Below are 20,038 nucleotides of genomic sequence, written 5' to 3'. Positions count from 1 at the left end.
CACTCGCGGCGGCGGCGGCGGCCGGGAGCCCTTCGCGAAGAGCAGGGGCCCCGTCCCGCCGCCTGCCAGGCAGGGCGCGGCCCTCAGGGGACGCGGGAGGTAGGGAGCGCGGCGCCAAAACCCGCCCTGTACAGGGGCACCTCTGCAGTGAGTGACAGGAGTGTTTTGTATGAAATCCAGGATACATTTATTAAAGAAGTGCAGGGCTAGTTCGAATTAAGATACAGACCTCCCAAAGAGAACTTTGCTGCGTGTTCCAAAGAAACAAATTGTCCACCAAATGTTGAAGATCATATTTAAGCAAAACTCCTTTATGCTTCAATTACAGCTTCAGATAACTCGGGTTGATTGACTGATGGTTGGCAAAAAATAGCGTGTCCTGGGCAGCATATCAAAACCAGATGAAATCTTGGCCCCACTTAAGTTGGTAGCATAATGTGAACGGAAATGTATGTCATCAATTACAGTTGTAAAGCACGGGAGACAAGCATACCACTAATAAATGTAATTTTAATACTAGGCACGTGTTCGTGAGACATTCATTAGAACTGTGCTTTAGGAGAACGCACTTTGTTAACAGCAAAGGAGCTTTAGCCCGTGGCTAAGGCTGACGCAGGAGCTGTGGGAGCAGCGGCACGATGGACACACCACTCCTAAGGAGGTGCCAGAGCTGTGGGTGCTGCGCAAGCAGGAGGCAACTCCAGCAGCTCCAAAAGAGTTTGCTGCAACATGTGGTGCTGCTCCCGAACTCAAAAGTGGGCCATGGTCTTTCTGTGACCACATTTACTGTACATGCTTGCAGACAGCAGCAGCATTCTTGAGATTAAACTTGCAGATGTATCAGGTATCACAGGGTAGACTAAATACTTGAGAAAAGGAGCTATCAGTTTTATGAGTCTAATTAAATTTCCATTCCTTCCCAAGGGAAAATGCATTGGTTTTCAGCAGCTTTTAGACTATCAGCATAATCTGGGGTGCACTGCCCCATATGCTTCTCTAAAGAACTCCAAATATTTGCAGTTTCAACAGAGTTCAACAATTCTTTACGCTGTTTGGCTTCTCTAATGAATAAATTTTAATTAACTCCAAAAAATGTCAGTCCTATGGAGTACTTTTTTTTTTTTTTCTGTGCAACCTCTATATTCAACTTGCATTTGATTACAATAGACTAAAACCAAGACTGATATTATCTGAGCATCTTCTGTCCCAATCTGGAGATTGCTTATCAGATGTTTACATTAGCCTTATTTTATGTGATGATGACCCTGCACAGTGCTCAGTTTGCATATACAACTGTTTGACCTCCTCCACTTTGGTTAATAACCAAATATTTTCTAAGTATTTATTTGTTGCACCAGTCAGATTTCAGACAGATGTTCATCGCATTCCCCATTGGAAATATAAATAAATCATACAGGTAGGGTACAATATGCTCTCTTAAAATGATGCCTAAAACACTGACAAAACTAATGCTATCTACTAATGACTAAACCCAAAGTTAACTAATGAGAGGCATGATGTACTAGCTAGACATACAACATAGCCAAGTAACACCTGCCAATTTGACTTAAGGGTATTTTTCTTTTACGTCAAGTAATTAATCTAATATTGCTGAATAGAATTCATGTCTGGGATGCCAAGCAACTCTTCAGAAGTTCACATAGACCATTGTGATGTCACAGCAGAGAGAGCGAAAGCACTCAAAACACTGAGTAACAGCAGGAGTCGGGAAGTGGAGTGTTTCCCAGCAGAACTCTATAAAAAAAAAAGAGATCAATTTGGTAAACCCAATTCAAAATAGTTCTATTTGTTGCTATTATAAAAGTATAGAAAGTTTCAGAGAAATATTTTCCCTGTTAGCCCCTTCTATTATGTAGACACGTCTATGTTAAAATATCATGTGCCACACCTATAGTACACATAAATCCAGTTTTCAAATGATAGGCAGGATCAAAAGTACTTATGTGGTCCCACTTTTCCTAATTTCTGTTGATATTATTCCCATTTATTATGTTGCACATGTATTCTACAAACATTTATTCAGATACAGGAAATCTGAGAGCTACCTCACAGCATAAACAATACTTCCAGTTTTCTAGAATATGTATAGGAAGAAACCAGTAGAAACTACAAAGAGGAAGAGTGCTTACCACTTGACTGCCACCTGAGGAAGGTGAATTCTGAAAACAAACAAACAAATAAATCTAGATGTGTTCCCACCTAATGGTTTTGAACACAGTTTTGCCCATGATCAACAACATTTTACTAGCTTAACCCACAGCATGGGTTTAAGTCATTCAAGAAGAAAGTAGCTTTTCATGGATAAAATAAATAGTTTTAGTTGCACACTATATCTCATATCTGAAAATTTCAGCTAAAATTGATGAAAGGGCAAAAGTATATTTTTCTCTCATTCCAATATCATATTCCACACTGAGTTTTCCATCTCTGTAGTTGAAAGAGGATGTTAAAAAATGAGTACTGAAAAAAAGAAAGTGCAAAACCAGGTAACCTGCCAGTGGAAAACTCAACAATCTAGTTTATAAAAAAAAAAAAAAAAAACCTATAAAATCTACACAGAGAACAGGAATTCAAAATAGAGGTCAGCAAAATGTAACAAGGCCACTAACTGGAATGTGAAGCAAGACAGATATAGATTTAAAATATAACTGATACTGAAATAGGTTTTCCAGCCTGTATTTTCCACCACAGTTTCTTTAAATATACTCTAATACAAATGGAACTAATACAGAACGTTCTCTTCAGACCAAATCATCATGAAATTGCTCTATCAACCACTCAGGTTCTTTGTTTACTACAAAAAGAAGATGAAAACACTCTTATGAAAGTACTCTTACCGGTCTCCCAGAGTAAGTGCTTCCTGAGGTAGAGGAGCCCTGTAAAACAATCACAAATCATTTATTTTTGTTGTACAAAACTCCTGGTAAATTGTGTCCAAAGAGCATGCAGCAGTCTTGAAGGTGCCCTAGATATCAGCAATTTTGATACTGACTTTTACTTTTTTCCTTGCACTTTTTTTCCCTATTTCAATTGAATGGACGCAACCAAGCACAGCTACATCCTCTTTATTCCATGAACAGTTTCAGAGGATTTTCAAAGCCAATGTGTCATCGACTGAACTATCAACTTTGAAAATGAAACAGTTATCCTGATATTTAAATACATCATTCATAATAGAATGATCCAAGCATGTTCTTATGAGTAAGTAACAGAGTGTATCAACACTTTGCTACAGAAGGAATGAATGCTGCCTCATCCTAAGGTTCAAGTTTGAACAAAACATTCCAATTTTTATTGGTCAGTTTTCTCAGACATTTACTATTGTAACATAATTTTAAATTCCACCCTTATTATTGTTACCCATTTCAAACCCCAATATTCCTAACTTGGTTGTGGAATACTGAAAGAAGATTTATCCTTACTGGCTTTCCTTGATGACCACCTCCTGAGGAAGATGAACCCTGAAAAAAAGATACCTGTTTTCAACTCTAAGCCTACTTGTACTTCAGTATATTCTTCCTATCTGGCATAAAGGACTACAGTCATTCAAAAACCCCAAGGAAAGGCTTATCTGAAATTCAAATATTTGACATCTTTCTGTTACAGGCATTCTTTTGAATGATGTATTAGTCAGATAATATAATGCAAAGTTCTCAAGAAGAAAGAGCTGTTTTGTAGTTATGATGTGTTTAATATATAGAAAGTAAAAAATAATAAGGTGCAATTAAACATGAATTCACCTGGAATCAGTTACAGTTAGATTGGGTGAAAAAACAAAAGGTAAATGTTAGAGTCCTTTACTATACAGCCCTACCTGAAGAAAGCTCTAATAAGGAAGGTAACTGAAAATATAAGTGGATACTGAAATGTTCTACTAGAGTCTTACTCAGTTTTCTGGCAAAGTTGCTCTGCTTATTTAAATGACATTGCCCACAGGGAATCTTACAAGCATTGACTCTTTAAAAAATGCCATCAAATATGGTACACAAAATATCTCACCTCTGATTCATGTATAAGAAAATCTTACATTTGTGCCCACTTTTTAGTAACAGGTGGATCCATCTCATTTTCTATAATAGATAAGCTAAAACACTGTATGTGCTTATTTGTATCTCCTGCCATTGAATTACATAGCAAAAAAAGTGAAGTGGGAGAAAATGAAAATATGCACAGTCAAATGTCAACTATTATTTCTTTTAAAAAAAGAAAGTATTTTCTTCAAAGCAACCCAGACATACTTAAGGCAAATGCATATAAAATCAATTAAAAAGTGAGCCCTGAGCATCAAGTATATGATTACTATGAATTTAAATAGAAATAAACTGTTCAGAAGTCCCTTATGAAAAATAATTTTTAAAAAATCCAGTAATCACATTGATTACTAGAACTAATGTGATTACTAGAACTAACCCAGATATTGATTAGAAGTTCAGTTACAGAGTAAAATACTGGCTCAAAACTACTGAATTGTGTGAAAATATATATTGTGTTTGCATTTGTTGAGATTGTCCCAGATACATAAATCATGTGACACACTGCATATCTAAGTAATTGTCAGAAAAATGTCTAGTCCATAACTAACTTGATATGATTTTTTTAACAGGCTTATAAGAAAAAGTAAACTTGAAATTTTGTTACTTACTGGTTTACCATCTTGTCTGCCTCCAGAAGAATATGAGCCCTGTAAGAAGTCAATCATACATCTATTAATTGAATGAAAAAAATCTATCACTGTCTTGAGACAATTTGTGCAGTACTTAGGACAAACTTATTTGGATGTTGTTTGAACAAAAAGTTTCTGGGGTACCTAAAACTTAAGCTATGTACTGCATACAAAACAACAGCAATTTGTTATTCTGAATCAAGAAAGCAGTGTTATGAAATACAGTATAGCAATTACAGTATGTTCAAAGGGACGTTTTACACAGAGCAGTAATTCATTGTAGTCAATTCTTGTATTCAGCTTCCTGAAATTATTTTAATCAGCTTACCTCGACCATTTAATCTCAGTAAAATGGCCAAATGAATGTGACTTTCAGCATCAAGTAATTGACTGGATCCAGACAGTACAGGGAAAGAGTGAGGAGTGATGGGATGGAAAGAGAATATACTCACCTGCCCACCATATGGTCTGCCTCCTGAGGGAGAAGATCCCTATTAAAAAAAACATAGGAAACTTAAGTGTTGGCAGAATAACAGCAGTTACTCTTTTTTGTTTGTTTGTTTTGGTTTGGTGTTTTTTTTTTTTTTTTTTGGCTGTGCAGAATGAAACATCACAGAAGGACCTTCTGATAGGAAATCTCAGTAGGAGTCTGGCAAGTATATTAACCTGAAAAGATGCAGTGAAAGACTTCTGATTTAATTCCTCTATGTTCCTTAACAAAAGTAGTAAATTTGGCAAACAGTCACAAAACATCAGCTAACACCACTCTCTGACATAAATATATGGTTATAAAGTCTTTAAGTATGTCTGCATTCAGGAGAAAAAAAAAAATCTACTTTATTTGTGATTCTCTGCTAGGTCAAACATGTTCAGCAAGCATCATGTATTAAGGTAAGAGCATCCTTATTATTCCAAATAAGTAATCTGGGAAAACTTTGTTTTGCAGCTTTTGAAAAATCCTCTCCATGCTGCAAGACTCAAATGTTTGCCAGTGGAATAAAAACAAATTAAATTATTTTCTAGTATAGCAGAGTGAAGCATTGTGAACAGAGAAATACTAATGAAAAATATGTTCCACCTTCTTATTAGCTACCCATTCATTACCTCTGTTAACTGTTTAGGCTAGTAAGATTTCTCAATTTGTCATAAACTACTAAGTCTACAAAAGGTACATAGGGAGCTGCTTACAGTAAGAGACTCGAATTGCAGCTGAAGATGAGGAAATTATTATTGTGGGTAACACACCAGAATTTATATTTTCGAAGCACTATTGGTATACTATTGGTATATTTTGCACCAAATTTCCAAGTATTAAAACAATGCAAAAAAAAGAAAAAAAAAATAATTTCAATATAACTGAAAAATATCACAGAAAACAGATTTTGAACTAGTGTCATAGTAGTGTGAAACTGAAACATAAAAGATAGTTAATTAAAATTATCACATGATTTAAGAGGCATTCTGAGGTAAAACAACTCAAATTATGATCTATGCAGTTTCTTTAAATTCAAGTTTTTTCATGCTACTCCATTTCAGTTACTGAGAAACTGTCCGTGTTTTCAGATACTTACTGACAGTAAAAGGACTCTGAAAAACTGATTGGCAGTACATGCACTGCATCATATTTTTCATTTAATAAATAGTAAGTAGGAAGAAGATCTTAAAAAAAGAAAAGTTGCTTGCCTGTCCACCATACTGACTGCTTCCAGAATATGATGAACCCTGTAAAAAGAATGTGAAACTTTTGTAAATAATTTTTTAAAATAGTAACCGCCATCAAAAAACCCTGGACCTAATCTAAACAATACACATGACATGAATTAACTGGAAAACCTTTACACAGTCATCAATGCAGTGGCAAATGGCTACTTATCCGCTCATCATATTAGTGATTTAGGCAATGAGATGAACCCTGTGAATTATTCTTCATTATTTTTTTGAGGTAAGAAAGCTTTATAATTACAAAGTAAAATCTTGGCTCTAGCATATAGAAAGACAGAACTGAAATGTCAAGAGCGATTCAGTGAGAGCAACATGCACTCTCTGGAATTATTATCCCTATCTCTGTGATAAACTGAACTCAATATTTAATGACTTCTGGGCAAATATGGCATCTGAATCATGTCTATTCCTGAGAAACTAAGCTCTGTAAATGTTACAGAAAAAAATGCCTACCTGTCCACCATGATAGCCGTTTCCTCCAAAATAACCCTGTATTCAACAAAAATAGCAATGTTTACTCTGTATTGAATTCAATATCATGTAAAGGAAAAACAAGAGAACATCTTAACCTATTGCAATAATTAAATCATTTACACTGATTACTGGTATACTTTTCTGTTTGGTTGATTAAACAAGGAAAGGACTTAGTTTTGATTCATCCTTATTCCTTCAGATTATCTGTTTGCAAAGCGAAGTAAACTGATAATTTATACATTGTTTTCAGCACTTCTGATTCTCAGAAGTGGCATATATACCATGAATGGTACACTTATACCATGTGGGTTTTCCTTGATTTCATAATCTCAGAAAGAGAAGTAGTCATCTAAGCAATTTTGAGTATTCTGAGATGGAAGATGACAGAACCCTCCCTCAGAAACAAATTAGCCTAATTTCAGAAAAACAGTGGATTTTCTGCCTTTTTTTTTTTTTTTAAAAAAAAAAAAAAGACAGAAAAATGGAAACAGCCTTAACTTTTTAAATGTGTTGCTCTGTTTCCACATGTAAGCATTTTGGACCCAGATTTTACATCTAACTAGATTTCACTAGTTCAATCATACTGTTAATAACCATCATAGAAAGAGCACTATTACACAGACATATCCAAAACCAAGCAGATACACTATGAGAAATTTGGGAATCAGATTCTTAGAAAAGTTCCAGGCCTCTCATATACCAAAAGAAAGTAAATACTTTGAAGCCATTTTTCATGTCTGAATATCTTATAGAATCAGCACTAGTCTTCCTTGAATACATATACTGGAGAACATTACTACTTGTTTAATCCAGGGTGGGGAAAGTGCAATTCATTTCCCATGTATTTCTTTGAAATAGAAATGCATCTGGGTAGTTAGTTTCAAATACAATACTACAGTTGCAAATTACTTAATATTTTTGTTCCTTAACAGGTTCAAAATTTCTCATGTTAGTACAATGTGAAAAACACTTTCATCTTCACAGAAAATTATTTCAAGAAATGTAGTTCCTTGAAAATTTCCCAGTATGTGTACATACTATGAAAAATATATGAAGAGAAAGAATACTTACTGAACTTCCACCAGGACACACACATCCACCCTGTATAAAACACAAACAAACTTATTTCCTGAGTCTAGGACTGGAAGAGGCCTCTGAATTTGTAAATCAAACTCACATTTTGCTACTGCAAGAAAACAAACTATAAAATAGATTTACCAAGCTCCAGCTAAGAAGTAGTTTCTTTCTCCAGTGTACTTTCAGGCTATCTGTGCATTTACAGAACAATTTTTTAAAATACAGTCTTCTAATTTCTCATTTAAAACTTACAGTAAAAACCTTACTCACCAAAAAGACAAGTGAAAACTTCTGAGTAGTACTACAGAAAATATTTTGGGTGATTTTTTTTTTTTTTTTTTCTAGAGGGGCCAATGCACCTGGAATACATGGAGCACTCTTTCATGCTACGGACATTACAGAAAACACTAAAGATGACTTCCAGTGGGGGCCTACTAGGTGAGTTCCTCTCTGATAAAAGTATCAGAGGTGGCCAGGGGTTAACCATTCAGTGTCTTACTTTCCACATTCAATCTGCATGAAATGTGTAAGAAGAAAAATGTTTAGCACCAAAGCAGGTACAGAAGCTCAAATACAACTGCCATTCAGACAGTTACTACTGCTACTCTGGCCTGCAGGATATGTCTGAATCACATGGGAAAAGAAAATAATGTGTTGCTGAGGCTTTGGACAAAAAGGACAGTGGTGAAGGAAAACAGTTCTTATGAAGGAAAGATATGCAAAGTAAATTAAATTGTGAGTGCCTGACACTAGCACAGCTGAACAGTGTGGAGAACGAAAAGCATACCTGTCCACCAGACTGGCTGCCTCCTGAAGAATAGCCCTGGAAAAAAATGAGTAACTAATTACTTCAGTGTTACTGAGTAATATTCTTACTTGCTCTCTGTGGTCCTTACTCTTTGAAATTGCTTCTGTTTAAACATAACAACAAATATGGGCTTCTTAGAGCCACAATCTGTTTAAAGTACATTTCCATGCAGTCACACAGGCCCCTTTATCATTGCTTGTGTCATGGTCTGACATCCAGACAAACCCATACTTAGCAACCCTCACTCAGTTTGGTGTAAAGCTATTCTTTCTTAGAATGTTCCTTTTTTGCAAAACATGTGGGTCATTTTTACTAATGAACTGTGTGACAAACCTGCAAATACTATGAAAGTAGAAGTTTTACCTGTCCGCTATACTGGCTGCTTCCTGAAGAAGCCATACCCTAGAGAAATAAGAAAGCATTTATATTTGTGCACATTCTGTAACTTATGACCCATCACAATAAAACCACACTTTTGCTTGTCTTCTATGGATTTAAGTGTCACAGGAATGCAAACACTTCCTTTATAACCACACTGAAATCTATTGGACTTTACAATGGCTACTGTTTAAACACAACAATATTGTTTAAATCAAACTCAGCTCCAGGCAGGTGTGACTAGTGCTGTTCCACTGGACTGTGTGCTCACAGCAGCCTCCTTTGTTTTACATTCCCGAGTGGGCTGACACAGCAGAAGGTCATATATTCATTTATTCTGCCTAAACACTGTTTTGCTGTAAGCAAAACCCCTTTATAAAGGGAGAGAAAAGTGAATGATGGAAAGAAAAACCCATAAATAGAAAACCAGTTCTCACCTGTCCTCCATGATGGCTGCCACCTGAGAAAGATGGACCCTGAAGCAAAGGTGCCAATTATTTCTCTATCAATAAGCTTCTTTAAGGGTTTTTGAAATAAGGACTATTACATTTCTCTATTGTACAATGAAAAGTTACAGAAAGATAAACACTCAACGTATTCCATATGTTCTATGCAATTTAGGGATGGTCTGTAACATACGAATCTTCCATAATACTGATCATGAGCTATTAGGATTATATATCTAGTTTCAGGAGACTGTATTTGGACTGAAAAATCTCTTTCTCCTCTAATTCCCTCTCCAATAAATCTGACAATAAATATTTTCAGAGGCCAAGGACAAGCATGTTGAGAATTTCACTCCATATTAAAGGCTATATCACTAGGCAGCACTAGGAACCCTATCCATCATCTTTCATTTCAGGTGTGGAACACCTCTTAAAAATTCTTGACCTTCTCTCCTATTCCTCTCCCAAGACATACTGCTTCTCTGTTACTGCATTTTCACAGAATCACAGAATCAGCTAGGTTGGAAAAGACCTTGAGGATCATCCAGTCCAACCACTGACCTAACATTGACAGTTCTCATCTACACCATATCCCTCAGCACTATGTCGACTCTACTCTTAAACATCTCCAGGGATGGGGACTCCCACCACCTCCCTGGGAAGCCCATTCCAATGCCTAACAACCTGTTCTGTAATGAAATGCTTCCTCATATCTAGTCTAAACCTTCCCTGGCACAACTTGAGGCCATTATCTCTTGTCCTATCGCTTGTTAATTGGTTAAGGAGACTCAAACCCAGCTCTCTGCATCCTCCTTTCAGGTGGCTGTAGAGGGTGATGAGGTCTCCCCTCAGCCTCCTCTTCTCCAGACTAAACACCCCCAGTTCCCTCAGCCGCTCCCCGTACGACCTGTGCTCCAGACCCTGCACCAGCTCCGTTGCCCTTCTCTGGACACGCTCGAGTCATTCAATGTCCTTTTTGTAGTGAGGGGCCCAAAACTGAACACAGGAATCGAGGTGCAGCCTCACCAGTGCCGAGTACAGGGGTCAGATCCCTTCCCTGTCCCTGCTGGCCACGCTATTGCTGACACAAGCCAGGATGCCACTGGCCTTCTTGGCCACCTGAGCACACTGCTGGCTCCTGTTCAGCCGGCTGTCAATCAACACCCCCAGGTCCCTCTCTGACTGGCAGCTCTCCAGCCACTCCTCCCCAAGCCTGTAGCGCTGCTGGGGGTTGTTGTGGCCCAAGGGCAGCCCCCGGCATTTGGCCTTATGGAAACTCCTGCAGTTGGCCTCAGCCCATGGCTCCAGCCTGTCCAGGTCTCTCTGCAGAGCCTCCCTGCCCTCGAGCAGATCAACACTCCCACCCAACTTGGTGTCATCTGCAAACTGACTGAGGGTGCACTCGATCCCCTCGTCTAGATCATCAATAAAGATGTTAAACAGGAGTGGCCCCAAAACTGAGCCCTGGGGGACACCACTTGTGACCAGTCATCAACCAGGTTTAACTCCGTTCACCACAACTCTTTGGGCCCGGCCACCCAGCCAGTTTTTTACCCAGCAAAGTGTGCTATCATCCAAGCCTCGAGCAGTCAGTTTTGCCAGGAGAATACTGTGGGAAACAATGCCAAAGGCCTTGCTAACATCAAGGTAAACTGCATCCACAGACTTTCCCTCATCCAATAAGCAGGTTTCCCTGTTGTAGAAGGAGATCAGGTTTATGAGGCAGGACCTGCCTATCATAAACCCATGCTGACTAGGCCTGATCCCCTGGTTGTCCATTATATGACTTTTAATGGCACTCGAGATGACCTGTTCCATGACCTTCCCTGGCACCAAGGTCAAACTGACAGGTCTATAGTTTCCTGGATTGTCCTTTCTGCCTTTCTTGTAGATGGGTATCACATTTGCCACCCTCCAGTCCAATGGGACCTTCCCAGTTAGCCATTTTGCTAAAGGAAATGAGGTATTCCATAGGTTGAAGTAGAAGAGGAATGCAATCTGCTTCCAGCCCCTCCTTACTGTTAGAGCTAAGAAACCATGATAGCAGCAGAAGGAAAATGGGTCCAGAATGAAGAGGGCAGGTCAGAGGGTAGAATGAGCCCAGAACTGCATTTACTGTGATACAATGGAAGTACCAGCCATTCTTAGTTTTTGTATTGTTTCAGATCATACATATCTAGATACCTGATCATCTATTATCCGATTAACAGAGTTTACTCAAAATTCTACTAAAAGTACCAAGTTTTGATGTAGAAGCTGGGTGTTAGTATAAGAACTACACAGGAAGAGTTTCTCACCTGTCCTCCATACTGGCTGCCTCCTGAAGAAGGTGAACCCTGTACAAAAAGAATTAAATTATCTCTATATCCATGTCATAGTACTCCTTTAAACCATGCTCCATATGAAGGAGAGGTACCTAATTTCCTTCAGTGCAAAACTTTGAGTGGACTGAACCAGACAGTGCAAAAAAAGGAATGAGACTCACTGCATTTACCATGATGCATCAGAAATTACATCTCCTAAAAACTCTCCTGTGTTTTTGTATCACATACATTTATAACTACTACATACCTAGTAACAAATTAAATAATACATGAAAAAAACCCAATCTCCTTAAAATGTTCTTTTACACAGAAAACTACCAAGTCTCTTGGATAAAGTAGTAAACACTACAAGGGAAGAATTCTCACCTGTGCACCGTACTGGCTGCCTCCTGAGGAAGGTGAACCCTGAATGTGAACAAAAAAGGAAACAAACTTCTTTACACCAATTTAATAGAATTATAGAATCATTTCACAAGGCTTTTAAGAATTTTGGTCAGCTTCATGAAATACTAATTTATTTCAGAAATACATGACCTCTAGTCTTACAAATTTCAGGAGTCAACAATGTATTTCACATTCTATTTTTTTCTTAGCCTTAAATAATGGTCTTAATCTGAACTTTTTTAGTTTAATCACAGTAGCACCAGATAACTACAGAGAAAGATTTACTGAGAAGATTTTAGACTAAAGTAAATAAAGCTAAGGTAGACAGCTGGGAGGAAAATGAATAAACTACAAGTCTGCATAGGTCAAAACTACAAAAGTGGGGACTATTAATGCTTACTTGTCCACCGTAATGGCTGCCTCCATAAGAAGATGGCCCCTGGGAAAATATTGAAAATCAGTTATTTCTGAATATCTAATTCAGGGAGATGAGCAGCAAAGACATCTGTATTTTGTTATTTGACTGTTTGTAATCTTCCCAGAATAAACTCTTTATTTTTGTCTTCCTTGAATTCACAATCTTACTTCAGAGAATAGATCACTAAAAAGTTTCTTGAAATATTAAAATAAGATACCTATCTGGATAATCCTTTACTTAGTAAGAGTCAATAATGGTAAAACAAATATATCAAATAATATATTAAAACTAAGAGCTTACCTGTCCACCATACTGGCTAGCTCCAGAGGAATATGAATTCTGTAAAGAATACCAAGTAAGTGAATTATCTGCTGTAGGATTTCCTTAAATCAAGGCCTAACTATCTCAAGACAATAGGAGTAAGAGAGCAAGATAAGAGTGAGGGCAGGTGAGCAGTACTTTCGGTATGCTTTAATAACTAGTGTTCAAGCTTTATAAGGTAACTTCTGGAAATACCCGAGTTCCTAAGCAAGGGTGGAAGGCAAAAAAGCCTACTGCTTTGTTTGTGTGACTTGTTGGGAAGATTAAAGCAACATTCTTTCAAGTTTTTTTCCTCTGCTCATTTCTGGAGAATGGCATTTCATTATTTGGAAAGCTGAGTCCTGGGCCAAAGCTAGCAGAAAAAGACTGGCTACCTAACAGGACTCTGAAAACCAAACTAAGCAAGTTTACTGAAATCTCATACAACAAGAGGTCTGTTTAAAGAGGGGGAATTGGAGTTGGTTTTCTTCTCAGTGGAATTAGATCCATAAGGAATCAAAAATGCTTTTCCCACACCTATTTTTTGTGTGAGCTTCATTATGCAAGTCTCACAAAAACAAGAGCACTTTTTGCTAAAAAAGCCATAGTGTATAACTTTTAGGACATAATCTCAATGATTAATTTAATTTAATGAGTTTTTGCTCTTTAAACATAGCTCCCATATGAAAACTGAATTTAAGTGAGTTCATGAATGACCATCATTTTCAGAAGTGGCAAGCTCGCTGGCTTTCTTTTTGGAGTGAGTGCTTACTTGGCTACTGTACTGGCTACCTCCAGAAGATGATGAGCCCTGGGAAGGAAAAAAAAAAAAAACGAAACCAGTTATTTTTCTCTAACAGAACTATTTTAAAGCAAAACTTCTTGAAGGATAGCAGTGTATAAATTTCTATTTTAAACTTTTTTGGTTGGGTTTAAAATCCACTCAAAATCTAAAATCTAGCCTTTCCTTCTTTGTTAATACATCGAAACTTTAGTGTGTATCTGTCCACTGGAATGGCTGCCTCCAGAGTCTTTTCAGAAAGGAAATACCAATTATTTCACTTCAAAGGATCTGACTGATCTTATTTTTTTCTGTTTAAAATCAGCACACTGAAGAATGACATCCCTACAAAAAGCTTTTAATAGTCATTCTTGCAGAGTACTACAGAGCTTTTGAGCACTTTGACCTTCCACAAGATCTGCTAAGCTCATAAAGAAATGAAACGGTTTTGTGTTTAGTATATAATGTTAATCATCTATCAGTATGCAAAAGCCATTCTCCCATGCTGAGGTACTGGGTGCATCTACACATTAAAGCACACATCAGGAGTGTATCTTTGAGACAAAACTACTGATAGTCCCCACTCACTGTAGTTTGCTTTGCACCATGGAGTGGTCTTGGAGTGAATTAATTTGATGCTTTTCAGATTAAACTAAATTGTAGTGTGCTCTCTAGGGTCACACTTAATGCATTCAGGTAGTAAATGGACTTTTGGTCCATTGAACCAGACCAGAGCAAACTGTTCCTGAAATGTGTATAGTGTGGACATCAGTTCATCAGCACAAATTGTGAAACAATCCCAGCAGTTTGCAGCACTTGTCGATACAGACCCAACCACTATGTTCCCTCAATCTTTATACACAATCCCTCATTCCAAACTGTAGTCCAAACATGGCCAAGTAGTAAAAAACAAACAAACAAAAAAATCAATCCAAATCGGAAGTTTCAAAGGAAACAAATCCCAACATCAATAATATGAAGGATGTAGAACACAGGTGGGTAAGAATATTTTCCTCACTGTAGATATATACACATTCCTCCTTCCTAAAAGGGAGCACCAAACCAGTCCTATTTATCACGTAATATTAATTGTGGAATGGTACATTTAGGTAGCTGTGCCCAAGCCAGCTTTATATCAGCAGTCTGGTAAGAATGCCACAGAGTTCTGTGCTAGATACAAGAAGACACAAATGTTTTTTCGCCTTCAGTGCAGCACATACAGAGCTCTGGTGACATACACTGCATGACTTGCTAACACATAATGAACAGAACTTGTCTTGAGATTGCTGTAAACAGGTCTTTACTGCAAAAGAGTTCTTATCCATATGAGAGGGCTAGCATCATTAAATTACTGACCTATGAATACTAACTTTTCTTGTAGTAAATTATCTAAGAGGAATACAAACACATAAATTCATGTCCTTAGAGGATATTTTGACATAATTCTAAAGAACCCAATGGAACTAACTCCTGAAGTAAATATTTATATTGTTATGTACTGCATTTGTGTCAAACAACATTTTTCATTCATTGAATAATTACTATTTCAAATGGAAAGAGAAACTATGAGTGCTGCATGAATGTACTGTGTGTATTTTTAATTATAACTAAGGTAGGTTATTTTCACAAGCCTATGACTTCTATTAGGTACTGATCTTTTTAACCTCTCTAGCCATTATCTTGACAAAACAAACACAGGTCACACTTAAGCTGATGAACATTGCTTACATTTGCAGAGGAATCACTTCTGACTAAGGTAGGGGATCCACCCTATAAATGGGGAAAAAAAAAAAAAAAAAAGAAAAATTAGCCTTTGTCTTTGATCATAAACTAAAAATGAAATGAAACCTTAGAATGCCTGTTCTATGGTATTTTAAAGGAAGAACATCACAGTCTGAAATGAAATTACACTTACATTTCACTTTTCTTAATTTGTCAAGATAGTAAATAGTCTTTTTCTGCCTGGAAGATGATAAATCACAAAGTTTCATTTTGTATCTACCCATGACTAATTGCCTAGAAAATAAGAACACTACTCATGGTGCAGAAATGTCCTTTGCATACTACATGTTGATTGACCACATATGATTTGCTTTGGAAAGCATGTATTTCCTATTTCACAGTCTTTAAATAATTCCATATGGACTTAAATGCAAAAATGAGAAGTGGCTCAGTTTGTTTGTTTGTTTTTAATTTGGTAAACATTGATTTCTAAGACAATTTTTCATGGTTGGCAGTTTTGTAGAATTGATATTATTTTACCTGCCTTTCATGATAGGTCTTCTGTCAATTAATTCTACATTTAATGCAAGATTTTTTAATTTTTTTTTTTTCCAGAAGAGATACACATCTCTGTAAACACTGTATGGTAACTGAAAGTCACTGCTCAGAGAAAAGGGGTTCCTGGCTTGTGTCAGAAATAGTGTGGTCAACGGGACTAGTGAAGTGTTTGTCCCCCTGTACTCAACACTGGTGAGGCCACACCTCAAATACTGCATCCAGTTTGGGGCCCCTCACTACAAGAAGGACATTGAGGTGCTGAAGTGTGTCAAAAGAAGGGCAACAAAGGTGGTGAAAAGTCTATAGCACAAGTCTTATGAGGAACAGCTGATGGAACAGGAGTCATTAAGCCTGGAGAAAAGGAGGCTCGGGGAAACCTCATTGCTCTCTACAGCTACCTGAAAGGAGGTTGTAGCAAGGTGGGTGTTGGTCTCTTCTCACAGGTAATAAGTGATAGGATGAAAGGAAAGGGCCTCAAGTTGCACCAGGGGAGGTTTAGACTGGAGATTAGGAAAAATTTCTTCACTGAAAGGATTATCAAGCACTGGAATACACTGCCTCCAGGGAAGTGGTTGAGTCACCATCCCTGGAGGTATTTAAAAGACCTCTAGATGTGGCACTTAGGGACATGGTTTAGTGGTGGACTTGGCAGTGTTAGATTTATGGTTGGACTTCATGATCTTAACGGTCTTTTCCAATTTAAATGATTCTATGATTCTGAACTTTTCATCTTGGCATAATGAAAAATAATTCCAACTGTGCCAGTAATATGTCAGTCATCGAAGGAACAATGAACATAAAATTAAGAGTACATTCAAATAAATTAGTTAGAAATAAGTAGGACCACAGATAATTTTCCAGTTAAATAATTTAGTAAAATAAAATGTATAATGAAAAAATAACACTTACAGAACTTCCTCCAGAACAGTCACATCCACCCTGTAAAGTATGCAGAAAATATTTAAAATAACAAGAGTACAGGAATGAAAGGGACTTCAGTTAAAACTCAAATTACTACTACTACCATCACAGGTATGCAAGCTTGTTACATTCATAACTGTTAAGGTTGCATTCATAACTGCGCAAGTCCCCAGCTTCTATAAATTAGTCTATTTTTTGTTCTCTTCATCCTATGCAACTATTCCTGCACTTATTGCTCTGATGGGGCAAAAAACTTCTAGTTTTGTTATCTTCAAATTTGTTATCTATGATTTTTACCTTAAAAACCTTACTCACCAAAAGGATGGGTAAAAAATTCTGAGTAGTACTAATGAAAGCCATTTTTTTTTCCCCTTAGAGAGGTATTCCTCTTTCATGCTACAGCTGTTACAGAAAACAGATGATTTCTAATCTGATAAAAGTATCAGAGGTGGCCATTCAGTGTCTTACTTTCCACATTCAATCTGCATAAAATGTGTAAGAAGAAAAATGTTTAGCACCAAAGCAGGTACAGAAGCTCAAATACAACTGCCATTCAGACAGTTACTACTGCTACTCTGGCCTGCGGGATATGTCTGAATCACATGGGAAAAGAAAATAATGTGTTGCTGAGGCTTTGGGCAAAAAGGACAGTGGTGAAGGAAAACAGTTCTTATGAAGGAAAGATATGCAAAGTAAATTGTGAGTGCCTGACACTAGCACAGCTGAACAGTGTGGAGAACGAAAAGCATACCTGTCCACCAGACTGGCTGCCTCCTGAAGAAGTCGAACCCTGTAAAAGTTATATTTTCATTTAAAATACCTTCTTTAAGTTTGACATGTATATTTGATTACAATGTATTTGTCTTTTAGTCTCTAAACTATGAAAAGATGTATCGGGTTAAGAACCCAATTTTATCTATAGAAAGATTAATGAGGATATAAAAATCCCACAATCTGGTAATATTTTCTTGAAATATGTATGTTGGGGAAAAAAAACCCCAAACACATTTGTTTCCTGGTGTTAGAACATCTGTTAATAAATTAACTGTATTTTGACCACTCTGCTTACACTTGGACTACTACATAGAGATATATAAGGATAAGGTGTTTGAGTACCAAACAAATCTTGCTTCCAGGTAAAAAAATCACTCTAATGCAATATGAGGACTCAAGCTTTTGTATAACAGATACTTCAGGTCAAAAATACTAAGAGTTAGTATTTACCTGTCCACTGGAGTAGCCACCACCTTGAGATGATGATCCCTGCAAAAAGTAGATCCAATTTATTTTTGTTTAAAATGGCTTCTGGAAAACAAGACTATGTTGAATAGTCATACAGACATTTTTTAAAATCTAAATTTTTTTTTTAAAACCAGTTTGCTATTTAATTTCACAAGACATGATGCCAGATGTCATGAGAAATCTGATAAACAGTTGGGTATAATTTACTCATCAGGATATTTTTTTAAATAAAACAATTGTTTTTGAAGGGAACTGCAAATAATGAATAAAATAGATGCTTACATGTCCACCTGACTGGCTGCCTCCTGGGGAATAAAAATCCTGGAAAAATGTATCGAAATTACATGATAAAAATAAAAACTTTCTTTCTTTTTTAGAATGGAAAGATCAGAATGAAAGCTGAAAACTCCTCCTTGCTTCTCCTCATTCCTTAATTTTCTCTCATAGAGTGTTCAAGAACAACAAAAAATAGGTCTTTCTGTATAAAACACAACACGCCCCTTTGTGCCTGTTGATACCTGCTCTTTTGGTGAAAGATACTTTTTTGGATAATATGTTTGAAATGTTCTTATATCTCCAACAAAATATTTCTCAGTCTGTGTCATTTAATTCTCATTAGAATAAATAAAATGGGTGCCATGTAAAACTGACAGGTAAAATGGAAGCCCTCCTAAGTCAGTCATAGAGCACAACAAAGCAAAGCATTTCACTTAAAATAAATGCTGGACAAATTATGGTACTGAAGCCTTTTGCAGTCAGGCAATGAGTAAAAAAGTGCAGGAACCTGAACAAGTAAACTGTGGTACCATGTTTGTAATGTGAGTTTATGATTCAAGAGTACACCTCAGAATCAGTTGGGATTTCTAGCAGTAATTTAACACTTTAGCCATATCCTCATTCCCTCTGTGTTGAGGACTTCCTATCCCACACTGGAAGCTGCCACACCAGCTTCCAAACAAGATGTAATTTAGGTAGCTAGCAGCTGCCAAGCACTGGGGCAGACACCCTGGCAATACAACAGGAAGGAGAACTTACCCGTTCACTCTGCTGGCTGCCAGATGACGAGGTGGAATCCTAAAAAATATTAGAATTTAGTTATTGCATGACAACTTTTTTTTTTTTTTTTTAAGCAAGGGTGGAAGGCATAGAAAACTACTGCTTGTTAGAAAGATTAAAAATGTAGGCTGTAGGATAAGCAGCATTCTTTTGAGTTCTTTCACTGCTTATTTCTGGAGTACGGAATTTCTTTCTTTGGAAAGCTGAATCCTGATGTAATGTAATAAAGGAATGGGAACACATCTCAATCTATGTTATTTCCTCTTAGAACACTATAGGGGAAAACATCAGCACTCTAACAACTGTCTTGGTTTCTATAAGACCTCAGTGGTACACACAAGTATTGTTATACCTTAGTTTCTTTCACACCTTAATTTTCTATCAGAGGGCCTTGGGGCCTTCTTCAGTATCACATTTTTGCTTTGCTAGATAATCATAAAAAGATTTTGATACAGAAACTAATGACACACTATACTTGTGGATAAAATGCACAGCTGAATTTATAAAAATTTGTGGAGAACAATTTCCTACTAACCAGGACACTGGAAAACAGACTTATTAGAAAGCCAGTTAAAGTACTGACAGTTACTCAAGACTCCAGGAAAACAAGACATTAAACTTGCAGTTTTATAAACAGCTTCACCAGAATTAATAGGAATTATACTTTTGTCAGGAGAAAAGACATGTTCTTAAACAGAAAAGCAAGTAGTTCTCACCACACTGCATGAAAACAGACCATTCCT

General features: G+C 37.0%; 1 protein-coding gene across 1 annotated transcript in view; it reads right to left on the bottom strand.

Moving 5' to 3' along the window:
• Window positions 1-181: 181 nt before the first annotated feature.
• Window positions 182-20,038, bottom strand: part of LOC113482869 (hornerin-like) — a 53,125-nt gene continuing 33,268 nt past the window's right edge. Inside the window, exons 42-64 of the mRNA XM_026853963.1 lie at window positions 19,275-19,313; window positions 18,522-18,560; window positions 18,222-18,260; window positions 17,749-17,787; window positions 16,986-17,015; window positions 15,525-15,566; window positions 13,788-13,826; window positions 13,016-13,054; window positions 12,698-12,736; window positions 12,280-12,318; window positions 11,887-11,925; window positions 9,581-9,619; window positions 9,129-9,167; window positions 8,745-8,780; window positions 7,952-7,981; window positions 6,860-6,895; window positions 6,368-6,406; window positions 5,137-5,175; window positions 4,664-4,702; window positions 3,444-3,482; window positions 2,859-2,897; window positions 2,151-2,180; window positions 182-1,755 (exon numbers count right to left, since the gene is read on the bottom strand). Coding sequence (XP_026709764.1) covers window positions 1,657-1,755; window positions 2,151-2,180; window positions 2,859-2,897; window positions 3,444-3,482; window positions 4,664-4,702; window positions 5,137-5,175; window positions 6,368-6,406; window positions 6,860-6,895; window positions 7,952-7,981; window positions 8,745-8,780; window positions 9,129-9,167; window positions 9,581-9,619; window positions 11,887-11,925; window positions 12,280-12,318; window positions 12,698-12,736; window positions 13,016-13,054; window positions 13,788-13,826; window positions 15,525-15,566; window positions 16,986-17,015; window positions 17,749-17,787; window positions 18,222-18,260; window positions 18,522-18,560; window positions 19,275-19,313 — 927 coding nt within the window. The 3' untranslated portion in view covers window positions 182-1,656. The remainder of the gene's footprint in view (window positions 1,756-2,150; window positions 2,181-2,858; window positions 2,898-3,443; window positions 3,483-4,663; window positions 4,703-5,136; window positions 5,176-6,367; window positions 6,407-6,859; window positions 6,896-7,951; window positions 7,982-8,744; window positions 8,781-9,128; window positions 9,168-9,580; window positions 9,620-11,886; window positions 11,926-12,279; window positions 12,319-12,697; window positions 12,737-13,015; window positions 13,055-13,787; window positions 13,827-15,524; window positions 15,567-16,985; window positions 17,016-17,748; window positions 17,788-18,221; window positions 18,261-18,521; window positions 18,561-19,274; window positions 19,314-20,038) is intronic.

The sequence above is a fragment of the Athene cunicularia genome (genome assembly GCF_003259725.1).
Source record: "Athene cunicularia isolate RWA chromosome 8 unlocalized genomic scaffold, athCun1 chr8_part1, whole genome shotgun sequence".
Lineage (NCBI taxonomy): Eukaryota > Metazoa > Chordata > Aves > Strigiformes > Strigidae > Athene > Athene cunicularia.
Note: the sequence above shows the minus strand (reverse complement) of the source record. Positions and strands in the feature narration are given on the sequence as shown.